The following is a 14,937-nucleotide window of genomic DNA, read 5'->3' on the forward strand; positions in this document are numbered from 1 at the left end:
AACCGGCGCGCAAACTTTTGCTCCAGTGCCCCGCTCCGCCCTGGCATGTGAAGCACTCGGGCGCCCGCACAGCCCCCAGGGTGAGGACCGAGGCCCCGCCTAGAGGGCGGGGGACTGGGGAGGCGGCTGGCTTTAAATGGGGCCGTCCGGCGGCTGGGAAACAGAGCTGCCGCGCGGGGAACGCGGACCTCTCTTCCCCGCGCCGGGGATCGGCTGGGGCCGCGGCCAGGCAAGGTGGCGTGAGGCGTTGGAGGGGTACGGGCGGAGATGGAGGCGTGGGGAAAACCCACGCCTGGGAGCCAGAAATCGGGGCTGCGGGGTGCAAATGGGGGCGCGCACCGAGGTGCCTATGTTGCAGTGTGCGCAATGAGGCCGGTAGGGCAGAGAGGGTGCACGCAGCGCGTGGTTTCTTGGTGCTGTGCATGCAGGGTCAGCGGGTGTGCAGGCAGCAGTCGGTGGTGTGCACGGCTGTTTCTGTGGGTGTGCGCGCAGGGTGAGTGGTGCCCGCCGGGTTTGAAGTGTGCTCACAGTGAAAGTGAGTTGTGCGTGACTGCTTCTGGAAAGTGCATGGGGCTCAGTAAGTGTGCTTGGCTGTTTCTGGAAGTGTGCATGGGGCCAAGGCGTGCACGCAGTGTTCTGGGGGTGTGCGTGGAACTAAGGTGTATACGCCAGGATATCCTGTGCACCGGGACAGGGTGTGAGTTCTAGGATGCACGGAAGGTCAGTGCGTGTGCAAGCTGGAGTGAAAGTGCAGCCTTGGTTTATGAGGGTGCCCCAGTATGCGGGGCGTGCCCGCCCGACCTGGGTGGGCTGGTAAGTGCGCTGGTGAGCGGCTGCGACGCTGCTAGCGGTGACCGGAGCCTTACTCTCCTGACAGTTCCCCCAGGAGCGGGCGCCGCGGGCCGAGATGCTCCTCCGGGACCTGGTGCTGCGCCGCGGCTGCTGCTGGCCCTCGCTGCTGCTGCACTGCGCTCTCCACCCGCTCTGGGGCTTCGTGCAGGTGAGACGCGCAGGCTGTCCACTGGCTGCGGCGGGGCGGGGGGCCTCCCGGGTGAGAAGGGAGCTGTCACTTCGCTCCCGAGACCCTGCCTTCCTGCAGCCGTCCCACTGATTGGTCCTTGGGAGAGTTTAGGAAAAGAAAAGCTGTTAGGGTCCCTGGTACTCTGGCCTTGAAAAGATAAGAAACTCCAGAGAGAGGCTGCAGTTGTGGCCCAAGGCTGTAAGACAGGGCCTTGGAATGGAAAGGTCTCAGGGGATACTCTCTGATAATTCAGCATTCCATCGCAGAAATTCAGGAAAAGAAACAAACTGAAAAAGAAACACAATCCCAAGAATATACATTCTTTATTTCCCACCAGAGCCGATGGTAAACTTCAAATTAGCTTTCTTAAACTGATCTTCAACATGGGAGGGGGCTGAGTTTCTTGTAGGGTAGCAGAGTTGGGGATGTACACAGATTATGCACAGTGGCCACTCTTGGGAATGTGAGAAGGAACTGTCCCTCTGTCGGGACTGCCTGAATCCCTCACCCTGGGCCCCCTGGACCCCAGGGCAGAGGCCAGGCCATTAGTTACCTCTTAGGGTCAGAGAGAGGGTCAGATGGGACAGTCCCTAGCTAGTACCTCCCAGAAGTGCACAGCTAGGTGGTGCAGTGGAGAGTGAAGAGTTGGACTTTGGCGTCAGCTCTGAATTGAACCTCAGCTCTCTGCCCCTCACAAGCTGGGGAACTTTGGGCAATACACTTAACCTCTCCGAGCATTGGTTTCTTCTTCCTGACAGTGCGATTGTAAGTGCTTAATGAAATAAATGGAAGTAAAGATTACTTAGTACCGTGCCTGGACTGTAATGAACACTAACCAGTAGCTGTCGCTGCCAGTTTTGATATGAGTAATAGTAATGCCGCTCTTCTGTCTAGCTTGCCAGATATTCTTTTGATCACTATGCAGTCTCTTTGACATTTTTGAATGCTCCAGGGGACATTTTTACTATTTGGGGCATTGAAGGACTCACCCTGGGGTATTTGCAGCTTCATGTTCTCCTGGTGGCACTTTGGGGATTGGGGACTACTCAGATGGCTGCCCTGAGTAGGAGTGACAGACCAAACAAGGGATGGAGCAAGACCACCCACCAGTCTGCTCCAGGTGATGGGGCCCTGCTAGGGGGCTGCTCAGTCAGTCCTGCTTGGGTGGTGGCCTAGGTGGCCACCCATAGAGAGACAAAGGCCCTGCTGCTGACCGGCACCCCCTACCCCCAAGCGCCAGACCCCGTCTTCTGCTCTCTTCTCTGGCTTGCCTCTGTCTCACTCACGATTGTTTTCCTTTCGGAATTGACAGCTTTGTTTAATGTGTGAAACAGCAGTTATTAAACTCAGCTGTGCCTCCTCAGAACCAGGATTCTGTCACTTCTAAACACTTCCGTGGTTTGGGACCAGCTTCCCTTGTTCAACTTTGAGCTGAACTTCAGATATTAAGTTCACTTAGTTTTCATTTTATTTGTTGACAATTTTCTCTCTTCCATAATAGTCTTCAGCTAGGATGGAGAGCAACATGATGAGACTGTCAGTCTCCAAGACTAGAATTCTGCTGTGTGAACTAGCGGGGTCTAAGCAGAAGACCCGCTACCACCCCACACTCTCCTGCAAAAGCAGCTCAGTTTTTTAACAGTGTCCTTGGACCAGGCAGTACACAAGCAATTGTGTGTGCGCGCGCGTGTGTGTGTGTGTGTGTGTTTCAGATGCTCTTACTCAACACAAATCAATTTTCATGAAAATCAATTAGAAAAGGAATCCTCCAGACAAGTAGAATGAGTAAAATCTTGGCTTGAGGCTCTGGAAAAATTAATTTACAAATGATAGGGACAGAGAAACCAAAGGAAAGGGGGTTTTGGAATGAATGCATCTGGCTTTTAAGCAAAAGAGCTGAATCCATGGGAACGCAGGAGAGAAGAGGGAAAATGGAAGTACATGAGCCATGAGTTTGTCTTTAAGAGGAGAGAATAGAATCTGTCATATCATTGGAGTTTCTGGAATATAGAGAAAGAACTAGGAGCTATCTGTCCTTTCACGAGCATTTTCCAAGAAGAATCCCCCAGAGGGGCAACCATTTGGAAAGATGGGGCCAACATCACAAAATCATATCATTAGTGGGTCATTAATGAGGGAGGAGATCTGGGGTCCCCCGAAGCACCAGATTCCTACCTTGAAATCAGCCCTAAGCCTCTGGCTGCTTCTAGACGATAAGAAACTTAATCGTTAAAGTCATACGACATTTAAATTGCTGGAGGGGTTGGTCAGAGCATTCCTTAACCTCTCCTCCTTTTGCTTTAATGTGTCTGGAATTGAGATTTTGAGCTTTAGTGATTTAGGGTTCTTCTAAGTTCACTCCATATGATTCCATTTTTTTGCAAGGGAAGAGGATGACAGGCTGGCAAATTTATTAGGTGTGACAGGAGTGTGTCTCATCAAGTTACTGTGGTGCTGGCCTGTCTCCATAAAAGATACCAGAAGGCATCATCTCTGTGGTCGCCCTCCTAAAGCAACAGTCAGGGAAACAGTTGCTCTTATCTGGCCTTCATGGTCTCTGCGATAATGAGGAGCTATGCCAGACCCAAGTGATGCTGAACCCCTTCTACGGCCAGTTGCTGCAGCTTGGATTATTTAGTCAGCAGCATTTATTAGGCACTTACTGTATGCCAGGCCCTGTGTTAAGTGCAAGGGGCTTCATGGTCCCTGCTCTGGTGGCATCAATAGTCTGGCACCGTAGAGCCACTTGAACAATTATAGGCAAGAGAACTCAGTAGGAGCAGATAGCTCGGACGCGGTGCAAGCTTCAGAGAAGTGCTTCAGCTGAGGTGTGAAGGATGAGGAATCAGGATGCCAACGAGAGCAAGATGTCCAGGCAGAGGGAACAGCCCAAGGCAGAGGAGAGAATGGGACATTGGAAGAACCAGAGGAGGGAGGCCCCAGGTAAGGCCACTGTTGCAAGCCACTAACATGGTGTCTTGCAGTTTGGACTTGATCCCTAGAGCTACAGACACCACCGAGAGTTTTAAGTAAGAGATGACGCCATCTCAAAATGGCATTTTAGAAATCTCAGTCCAGCTCCAGCACGAAGGATGGATTCAAGGAGGGGGCAAGGGAAGGGGCAAAGACTTTGGTGAGGGTAGGGTTGCCACAGTTAGCAAATAAAAATATAGGACGTCCAGTTAAAATTGAATTTCAGATAAACTACAAATGGTTTTTTAGCATAAGTATATCCCATATGATATTGGGGATATCTTTACACTAAAAAACTGTTGTTTATCTGAAATTCAGATTTAACAGGACATCCGATATTTTATCTGTCACACCTAGGGCAGGGGCAAGTACTGCCCAGCAGAGACATGATGGTGGCCTCATTCAGGCAGCAGCACAGGGAATGGGGAGAAGGGGATGGATTCAAGGACTATTAGGAGGTGACATCCACCAGACCCAAACGCTGCAGTCATTGGCCAGGTGTGGGATGGTGGTGGGAGAAGTGGGTACTGATGCTGAGATCTGGCAGCCATGGAGCACTGTGTCCCCCAGACCTCAGCAACAGGTCCTAAATCCAGGTGCCTACAGGACCTACCTGTGGCTCAGCCCCCTCTCCTAGATGCCAGCATTTACAGCATTCTGGCCCCAGGAGAACGCTCAGAACAGGGGCGGGAAGGCAGTTGCTTGTGAAATGGAATAGGAAGTGGTCCCCATAAGTAACGATACCAACTTTTGTCTGTGGGCTTTAGGAAAGTCATCGACCTCTCTAGGCTTTTCTCAGTCAAGTCCAGCCAAGAGCAGGTGACATCAGGGGCAAGCTCATTCTCCTCGTGGAACTCCCCAAGACAGAAGCCAACCAAGCCAGGTTCTGAGACAAGTTTTCAACACTTGAGGTTTCCTCTATATTGGTCTAAAATACAACACTGCCCAGCAACAGAACCCCAAAGTGGAACCAGAATTGGGGAAGGGGATAGATCCTGTGTTTCCCCACTGATAGGCAGACCAGCCCCCAACACACCGTCTCACTGAGCACCGACTGAATGCTGGGCCCTGTGCAGCTTTGGTACGTTACTTAGCTTTGCTGAACCTGCTGTCCCTCGTGTTAAGTGTGGGTAATAATGCTGACCTCTCGGTTGTTCTGGTGAAATGAGAGCATGTTCCCATGGCTGACTTATAGTGAGGCTCAGAAAGTCACTCTTGTTCAGGATGAATAAAGCACAGGCTCACCTACCTGTCTGCCCCAAGATGCTCACAACTGAGTGTGGAGAGACAGGCTTTGCAAAACAGCGGGGAGGTGCCCCAAACGGAAGTGTGTGCAAGGTGAAGCAGCAGCACCGGGCAGGTGGGTCTCACTCCAGCGGGGAGGGGAGTGTGGGTTTAGGATGGCTTTGCCCAGGAAGGCTGTTGGAGAGGCGGGCTTGAAGGAGGAAGAGAAATTGGCAAGTGGATAAAGGGTCCAAATAACCAACTGTCAGTCAAGGGAGGCTCAGCTGCCCCGGCTTGTGTGGGACCAGACTATCAGGAGAGTCCAGCGGGGACCCCAAGGGGTGCCCGCACCCCAGGGAGAAGGGTGACCAGACCAGACTTGGTCCTTCCTGGAGAATGGCTGGTTAAGCAGTTGTGCTGCTCCCACTGCAGCAGGGCCTTTATGCGGGAGACCGGGAGCCACAGGCTTTTAGGGCGCAGCGTGCTCCTTCCCTCCCTCCTCAGCCTCGGAATCTGGCCCCGATTTTCCTGCCTATGTCCTCATCACATTGAACACGCTTATACATTTGTGCCTTCACATCCTCGCACGAAAATGGGTCATTGTGTCAGGCTGGGTTAAACAAACGTGCTCCTCTTGAACTCTGTCGCATAAATTGCACCTTGGAGAGCGGGAAAGTAATTGCTCTGCCAACGGTATTGCTTGAAGTTCACTCACTTGGTGGAGTGCAGTGGAGATGCGGGCTCAGAGGCCAGCTGCTGGGGAAATGGAGCTTTCCGGCAACCCCAGGGGCTTAGGAGGTTGGAGTCCAGAGCGGGGACAGGCTCGATGACGGGAGATCTGACAACTTCTCAGAGGGGCTGGTGGATTTACCACTCACTTTTAAGCCGTTCATCCTCTCCGTAAAATAATTGAGAAAAGGCTCACCGTCGGGGACATGCTCTTCCCAGTGAGAGATAAAATTGCCTTCCAGGGTCTGACACACAGTCAATGGTCCTTCAAAAACACTAAAAGGTGGGAAGCAGGAGCCTTTTGGCCTAGCAGACATTAAGTTAGGGCCGTAAACCGGTCCCCTTCCTGCTGCCATGCGGGTGGACATTGCCCACATTACTTCTTCACATCTGCGGAGGGCGAAAGCAGCATCCCAGCCCTGCAGCTGTCCCTGCCCTGCAGCAAAGGGACTGGACCAGCCTCCCAAGGCAGGCCACACATGGCTGGGTGCAGGGAGATTGGGGTTCTGGGTTTCTACTCAGAGATGACAGAGAAATTAACCGTGGCCATTGTTGAGGTGGGGGGTGACCAGCAACGCTTTTCTCCATGCCTTTAAATCAGCTTGTTCCCTGGGCCAGGCACAAAACACCGGACTCCCGGATTTATGGCACTCTGCGTAGGGAGGGACGTTGGCAGTTTAATCCCTCCAGTGGTTCTCATGCTGGCTCGACATAAGGAGTTTCACCTGGGAAGCTTAAAAAAATACCCAGGCCCAGCTCCACCTGTAAAATCCTGGTTTGCTCGGTGTGGGTGAGGCCCAGGTGTGAGGGTTTTTTAAAGCTGCCTGGGAGATGCCCTAGTGCAGCCGGAGCGGAACTGCTGGGGAGCACGGCTCACTCCTCCCGCTCTTCCCAGGTGACAGACAAGGAAACTGAGATTGGTGCTGGAAGAACACCAGGCCAGGATTCAAGAGGTGGATTCGGGGCCAGTTTCTAATATTCACTCATTCACCAAGTATTTATCAAACGCTGGGCATTCCCTTGGGTGCTGGTTTATGATCGCGTGAGAGGGAGAGATTATAAAGGCCTGCCCTGCCCTCTTAGAGCTCACAGTCGGTGAAGACGGGTGTGAAGCAGGTAATCACCTAAAGGTAGATTTCTACCCCCAAAGAGTAGAACCTGGTGCCAGGAGAGCCTATAAAAAGGGACCCGGCCTGGTTAAGGAGGTCAGAGACGCTTCCCGGAGGTGAGAGCCAAGCTGAGTAATGGGCACAGCAGGAGTAGGAATGGGAGAACATTCCAGCCACTGGAGTAGCATATGCTGGCCAGGGTCCAGGAACGGAAAGCTGGGCATGAGGGCAGAGAGAGAGTGAGAGCAAGGGATGAGGCAGGCGCAGTGCAGGGCCTTGTGGGCCATGGGGTTGGGGGATGAAGGTCGTTTGGTGGGGTGTCTTGCCCACAAGACCATTTGGACACCACGTGGAGGGCACCAGGCAGGTTGCTCTGCTCCCTTTGGTCACACAGGACACAGGAGCAGCACCCTTGCTGGGAAGGTTCCTCCCAAAGATAGGGGGGCCTTGCCCCAGAGTGGCCATGGCTGGAGAGAAGGCCAGGACGTGGCCTTGTGCTGTCGCAAGGGAGACAGGAGAAGCAGCTGGGCTTAGGTTACCTGTCACTGTCCAGGTGTGAGACCCTCGGGCAGCCCCTTCTGCCTGAGCCTCAGTTTCCTCATTTGTACAATGGGGAGATTCTACGAGTTACCCTTCGAGTTCATATCTCCCTCTCATTAACATTCAGGTCACTTGCCCAGGGTCCCCCAGCTTGGCCTCCAAACCTGCCAGGCCAGCCTCCTGCCACATCATCCCCTTCGCACCCACCAACTTCTGTCTGTGCTTCCTGCTTGGTCTCAGGGAAGAATCCCGAGCTCCGGCCTCGCAGGGGCGGGGTGGCCTGGGCCACCTCACCTTCCGTTGCCTCATTGTCTTCTACCTCTCTTGGGTGCATGTGCCCATGTCCACAGGTGGCACACGGGGAGCCCCAGAAGTCTTGCTCCAAGGTGACCGACAGCTGCCGACACGTCTGCCAGTGCCGGCCCCCGCCCCCGCTGCCCCCACCGCCCCCGCCCCCACCGCCTCCCAGGCTGCTCTCCGCCCCAGGTAGGTAACGGCTCACTCCGTTTTGGGTTCTTCTCTGTGTTTTCCTGGGCCCATGAAGAGCGGGTGAGTGTGGCCGAGGGCAGCTCTGCCTCCTTTGTAATTTTCCACTGGCCGAGCAGGAGGGAAGCCAAGGCCCAACTTTTCCCTGCAGTCTGCAAAACGCCTTTCCCACAGAATGCTCCTGCAAGAGGGAGAAGGATGTTTCTCCATCAGTTAATCAGATAAAAGTCAATCTCCATTTGGTGAGAGACTCGGCCTGGATTATTCCGAAGGCCAGATCTTTAAAGGGCGCAGCCGCTGGGGACTGGCCCTAAATTCCCCTCCTCCCCCATACAGTTTTCATTTTTTGCTTTTAATTCCCATTGAAGGAGCCAATTAGGATAGAACCAAAGTCAAGGTTCTGAGAGCAAAGTTACATGGATGCCTTTTGGCCATTTGCACCGAATTCTGCCAAATCCTCGCTTTTACTTGTTTGCCTTGGACGATTTCATCTCTGAACAATTTGACTGCCTGGTCATTCAAACAAAGGAGTGTTTCTTCAGCCAGAAATGGCCTCAGCCCTGACTTTTGCATGGTAGAGTTCCCTGCTTACAGTGGCTGGTTGATAAGGTCTCTAAAAAGGAGATTCTGTATTTTAGACAGATCCTTCTCAAGTTTTGGCCTGCAGAATGCCTGTGATTATGTCTGGATCCAACTCATTAAACACATCTCCATCGAATTATTTGGGACATGTATTAAATAACCTTGATGCAAGCCTTGTTCTCTGGTAGGCTCTGTTTCCAGTCTCTTGGTGTCCAGTCGGTGATGCAATGTTCTGGGGGGGGGGCGGGTCTTTGCCGTTTATATGAATTTCTGCGTTTTGTCTGCAAGGCCCCTACCTGTCTCCATCCTTTCCTGACACCCTGTGGCTCAGGGTTTCTCAAAGTGTGGCCCTCAAACTACCTGCTTCAGTATCACCTGAAGTATTTGTTTTAAAGTGCACCTTCACGGGCCCACTTCTAACCCCCTGAGCCAGATTCTTTGGGGCAGGGCTTAAGAGTTGTCACGATAAAAAGTTCTAAGGTGATTCAGATGCAAGTGAGAGTTGAGAACCTAGGCCAGCAGAGCCCCTGCTCCTGGCCTTGGCAGGATGCTTCTATCCCAGGATGCTCACTGGCCTCCTCTCTCCTGAAGGAATCCCTGGGTCAGTGCTGTGGGGCCTGGTCTCAGGTACCTGCCCCTAGAAGTCACTCCCTTCCCTTTGCCCTCCCACTCTATGGGCTCTAGGCCGTGCTTTCTCCAGGTGTGTTTGTATCTGAGGGATGCACATCCCCCAGCTAGGGTCCCTTCAGTCATCTTGTGCTCACCGAGCACCTGTGTCAGACAGAGGTGAAGGACCATTCTGGTCTTCTGGAATCTCTCAACCCCACAGGAAAGGTAGTCCTGTCAGCAATCCACAGAAAGCGGCCCAAGAGAACACAGAAATGGTTTGCCAGGTATGCTGGGAACTCCTGAGTAGTCAGGCAAAACGACAGCTCCAGTAAATAGTAACGTTGACCTGGGTCTTTAAGAATAAGTAGAAGTGTTCCAGGTTGACAAAGAGGTTGCAGGGAAAAGGCAACCAGGCAAAAGGAGCACTGTGGACAGAGGCTTGGAGGTAGGATTCTGGGAGACTTCGTGAAACTCGCCGTGGGAATCACAAGGTCTTCAGTAGGTTTAAAGTGGTGGCCAAGGCTGGACACGGTGGTGCGCACCTGTAGTCCCAGCGACTCGGGAAGCTGAGGCCGGATGATCACTTGAGCCCAGGAGTTCAAGGCTGCAGTGAGCTATGATTGTGCCACTGCACTCCAGCCTGGGTGACAGACCCCATGTCTTAAAAAGATAAAAATAAAAAAGGGTGACCAAGGGGGTGAACCTTGAAGGGTTTTGTACGCCTAGCCGAGCAGATCACATTTCATCATGTGAGACAGTGTTTGCCAAACAATGATCTGTGTTCACCATACCCAAGCACCACTTCTTACTTGCCTTATTTTTTTCTTTAAATAGACTCACTTGTGTGTTTCCGCAAATTAATTTCCAAAGACAGCTTTAAGTACTGTAAATGAGAAACCAGTATCACTTGCATAAATAGAAGGTGACCAAAAAAATAAATGTAATAAAAACAAATTCTAACCTGCTGCAGAAGGTTCTGAGCTCAAGGCCTCTGTCTTTTTGTTAGAAAGGGAGAGAAGCAAGTTGTAAGAGGTGTCAAAGCCATAGTGCCACCATGCTGAGACTTTATAAAGTAATCAGAAGGTCTGTAAGAGAATCAAAAGAGTCTTAAGTTTCTTATTATAGTTTTCAATGTGATTGGGTGCTGGGTCCATGTGCCGTCTAAAATCAGCTCACCTAACTGCAGGGACATGGGCCATGCTTTAGGAAACTCGCTGTCGACAGTGATGAGCCTGTGGTCCTGCATCATCTGCTTCAGAAAGATCAACTTTTTTGACAATGTGGAAGGTGCATCGGGGTTGAGATGTCAGACTGGAGCCCAGTGGGGGGCTCTTGAGATTATTCCGACCTCAGCCCACCCACAAGGGCCTGGAGTGAGGCTGGCAACTGTGTGGGTAGAGGGAATGAAGTCTTCACGCCGAGCTTTAGGCCTGAGAGTGCTTCGGGGTGAGAGGACGTAGGTATGGTTTGATGCTGTGGCATGACTTTTTCAGTTACAGATAGCAGAAAACAATCTTGAAGTGGCTTAAGTGTTACAAAAAATAGGGAGAGTTGTTAGCCTGTTGGCTTCTCTTTTGGGATATCCCAGATCTGCTGGATCCACAGTCTCAAATGACGATTGTACTGGATTTCTGTCTGCCTGTGTCTGTCTCTTATTCTCTCTGTGTCTCTTTCTCTTCTGATTTCTCTGGGTTGGCTTTTCTCTTAGGCTGGCTCAGTCCCTGGAGCTCCAGGACCCCATCAGTGCTATTGTCAGTAATCCCCCTAAAAAAGAGCTTCTCTTTCCCAATAATCCAACAAAAGTCCTGGGGCTGACTTTCATTGGTCCAGCTTGGGTCACATGTTAAGCCTTGGACCAATCATGGTGGCCTATGGGAATAGAATATGCTCATTGGTCAGGCCTGGGCCATGTGACCACCCCAGAAGTTAACGTGTATGGATAGAGGTTAAGAGAGTTGTGGTTTCCCAAAGGAAAATCTGGGCAGAGGGTCTATAACCCAAAGATGAGGACGTGATCACTGGGCAGGGAAGACAAGGGATGCACCCCACAGCCCTGGTGTGCCTCGGGGCATGTGGCAGAGAATGTGCTCTGTACATCCCTTGGTCCTCCTGGGGCTCAGCCCAGAGCCCTGCACATGGGCGGTGCCCAATAAATGCCAGAGCTATGGCCACATCCACAACTTCTGCCAGTCATAAAATGCAAATGCCTGTTGTATAATCTTGAAAGAATTGGCTTCTCCCAGAGGGCACAGGGCTTCAATGCTATGACACCTCTGTCATCATGCAACAGGTGTGCATTGAGCTGCAGGTTTGGGGCACTGTGCCGGGGCCGGAAAGCAAGCAGTGAGAAAGAGGCAGTTCCTGTCCTCTTGGAGTTCGTGGTCCACTGGACTGTCACTTGCAGAAGGTATTCACAAGAGTGTGCTCTCCTGTCCTCTCACCAGATACACTGGCTCCAGGCTCGTGTCAGCCCTTGCTCCATCTGTTCATCTGACATGCTTTGTATCTCTGCCACTCACAAGGCCCCTGCTTCACCTGCAGAACATTTGCCAAGCACCTGCTCTGTGTCCAGCCCCGTGTTGGGCACACTGAGGGACACAGAGGTGTGTAAGAGGCCGATTCCACGAGCATGGGTTGACCTCTAAACCTACTACTTTCTTTCTATGATTTTAAGAGGGCCATGTGACGCCAGCCTGAGCTACTTCTTCTATAGAATAGTTCAGGGATGACAGCGAGCCCACAGCGTTGACTTGAGAATTCCGTAGAAAGTGGACAGGTGTCCCTGGCTGCTAATCAGCCTGTGCGAAAATCCTCCTGGTGGAGAGCAGCCCGTGGGCGCTGCTGGGGACGGGATATCGCAGTCCAAGGGGGCAGGGAGGGAGGATCTGGGCACATGTGGGAGAATTGCCAGGTAGGCCCAGGATGGGCAGGAGCAAAGGGAGGCTGGACAGACCAGGGAGGGAGTGGCTGAAGCAGAGGCCAGAATGAGGAGCCCAGGGGTCGGGCGGGAGATGCCTGCTGCCTTGCCGTTGATCTGCAGGAGTGTGGGCTTTGCTGCATGTGTCTGGGACCCAGGGAGGAGGAGGGGAAAGAGAAACACCTGTCTGTGAGACTTATAAAGTCCCCCCTGGAAGTAATGACCAGGAAGGTTTGCAGGACTTGTTGGGTGTCCTGACTCCTCATCTAGACACCACCCTGCTGCTACCCCACTGCTCAGGGTGGCAACTCGTCCTGGTTTGCCCAGGCCTCTCCTGGTTTTACCACTGAAAGTCCTGTGTCCCAAGAAACCTCTCAGTCCTGGACAAACTGGGATGGTTGGCCACCCTACTGCTGGACCACGTTTCTGCTGGCAATGGCAACAGTGGCTTTTAGCGGGTTTTTTGGTTGTGTTTATTTTGGGGGTGTCGATTTGTTCTGTTTTACCATGGAACTTTCAAGAGCACTGGCTTCCCAAGCTCCGTCTAGAGTTCATTGCTCGAGGGAGAAGCTCAGCCTGTCTTCCTCTGTGGGGGCCCAGCTCCGTGTCACTCCTCCCAACGGCCCTGCTCTGAGTGCTGCCTGCCACCGGGAAGGGGCTGGAAAGGGGTCTAGTGAACTGGAAGGTTCTCGAATAGCATCTCCACTTTCTGCCCTTGGGTTTTCAAGCTCTGCCCATCACCCTCCCTCTTAAGCCAAGGTGACACCTGCCAAGGGCAGCTACACTCTGTCGTGGGCCACAGGGAGGCACTAGACTGGTGGCTCTCAAACTCGAGGTTGTATCAGAACCCCCTGGAGGACTTGTTTAAGCCCACATTGCTTGACCTCATCCCCGGAATTCCTGACTCAGCAGGTCTGGGGCAGGGCCCAAGGACCTGCGTTTCTCATACATTCTTAGGTGATGCCATTGCTGCTGGTTGTGGGTGCACTTAGAGGACCCGTGCCCTAGACAGTGAGGGTCCCAGAAGTGGCTTTGGCATCAGCCTCAGCACTTTTACTCCTAGCTCTGTGACCCTCCGCATGGCACATGCCTCTCAGAGCCTCAGTTCTCTCATATGATTCCTACCTGGGCAGGAATTGCTGTGAAGATTAGAAATGACACCAGCAATCTTGGAAAGAAACTACAGGCCTGAAAGGTAACGTTACAGCACAGTGGCCCAGAGCCTGCGGTCCAACCCTTGTTCATTTGCTGAGTGGTTTGGTGGAGGAATCCTTAACTGCTTAGAGCCTCGATTTCCAAATCTGTAAAATGGGGCTAATAACTCCACCTGCCGCACGTGGGTGGTTGTGAAGTTCTGTGTCATAAAGCTAACACAGCGCAGAGTCTAGAACACTCCATAAATGACAGCTAATGAGTAATACTAATGATAACAGTGGTGATTATGATAGGTCACTAACCTTCGGATTGGGGGTTGCTTGAATACAGTTCAAGCATCTCCGCTGAGAAAGAGGCGTCAGATCAGAAACTCAGGATTGGGCTCTTGAAGCGCGTGTAGACTCCCCTAGGTCTCCGACAGAGAAGGAAACGTTTTCAGAGCGTTCCACCTGCATCCCTTCCGGGGCAGCCCTTGCCAGCCATGTGATCCTCAGAGGCGACCGGAGTCCCCCAGGCGAAGATATTTCTGGAAGGCGTGGGTGGGAGTGCACCCTGGGAAAGGCAGCAGCCAGGGCATGCTTGAGGCCTGACCGAAAGGCCTTCAGCAGCCGCCGGAGCTCGGGACCTGGGCTCGCTTTGTAAACATCAGCGATGGCCCGCTCGTCCCTGCCTGTGACTCAGAGGGCCGAGGCCGCGGAAGGAGATGCGTACCAGCCCTCAAGGAAAAGCACACACACCCCCTCCGCGAGACCTGCTTCCAAGGCTGATGGGGCCAAAAATAGCTGTGGCAGAACAGAGGCGGCAGCCTGCATTTCCAGCGTGCCTGTCTTGAGGGAGTTCAAAGCACTGATATAGATTTGATTTTTGCATTTGTTTTATTCTTGGAAAAAACAGAACAGAGGTTAAGTGACTCTGCGAAGGTCACACAGCAGTGGTGGAGCTAGGAATGTGGTCGCCTGGGTCTGCTCCTATGTGCCAAGGGCTGAGTTTTAACACAGAAAGAAACGAGCAGGACAGGGGAAGTTCTAGGAAGTCTTTTCTTTGCTCCCCCAGAACGCTAAAAAGAAACCCATATTTAGTTCCTGGGGGAGACTCTGCTCTCCTCATCTCGTTTAATCCCCCAACACTCCTTTGTAATAGGCGGTGTTATCACCAGTTTCTGTAAGGGGCTCAGAGAGGGTGAGTTACTTGTTCCAGGCTGCCCAGCTGGCAAGGAGGTTATTCAAGGCTGGCTGATCATTCCCTGCTGCATCCCCTGCCTAACTCTCCTCCTCGTCTCTGAGTGTCAGCTTCAGGGTCCCCCATTTCTTGCCTTGGATGGCCTTGCCCCTTCTTGGAGCTTCTGCTCTAAGTTCTTCTGTTTGACAAGCTCTCCCTGAAGCAGTTAACCTGAACTCCTGCAAATCTCAGCTCGGACTTCCTTCCCCTCTTCAGGACCTTCCCTGACTTCCGCAGAGGTTACCCCAGTCCCTGCCTGGTCATCTGTGGCTGCGGAACAAACCGCCCCCAAAGTTACAGCAGAAATGCACTGCTGTTGTGAGGATCGACTGGGCCCCACCAGGAGGTTCTCGCTTGGGGTCTTTCACGCAATT

General features: G+C 52.6%; 1 protein-coding gene across 1 annotated transcript in view; it reads left to right on the forward strand.

Moving 5' to 3' along the window:
• Positions 1-883: 883 nt before the first annotated feature.
• PRIMA1 (proline rich membrane anchor 1) overlaps positions 884-14,937 on the forward strand; it is a 55,852-nt gene continuing 41,798 nt past the window's right edge. Inside the window, exons 1-2 of the mRNA XM_012655211.1 lie at positions 884-1,000; positions 7,947-8,082. Coding sequence (XP_012510665.1) covers positions 908-1,000; positions 7,947-8,082 — 229 coding nt within the window. The 5' untranslated portion in view covers positions 884-907. The remainder of the gene's footprint in view (positions 1,001-7,946; positions 8,083-14,937) is intronic.

Source organism: Propithecus coquereli, unplaced genomic scaffold (assembly GCF_000956105.1).
Source record: "Propithecus coquereli isolate 6110/MARCELLA unplaced genomic scaffold, Pcoq_1.0 Scaffold468, whole genome shotgun sequence".
Classification (NCBI taxonomy): domain Eukaryota; kingdom Metazoa; phylum Chordata; class Mammalia; order Primates; family Indriidae; genus Propithecus; species Propithecus coquereli.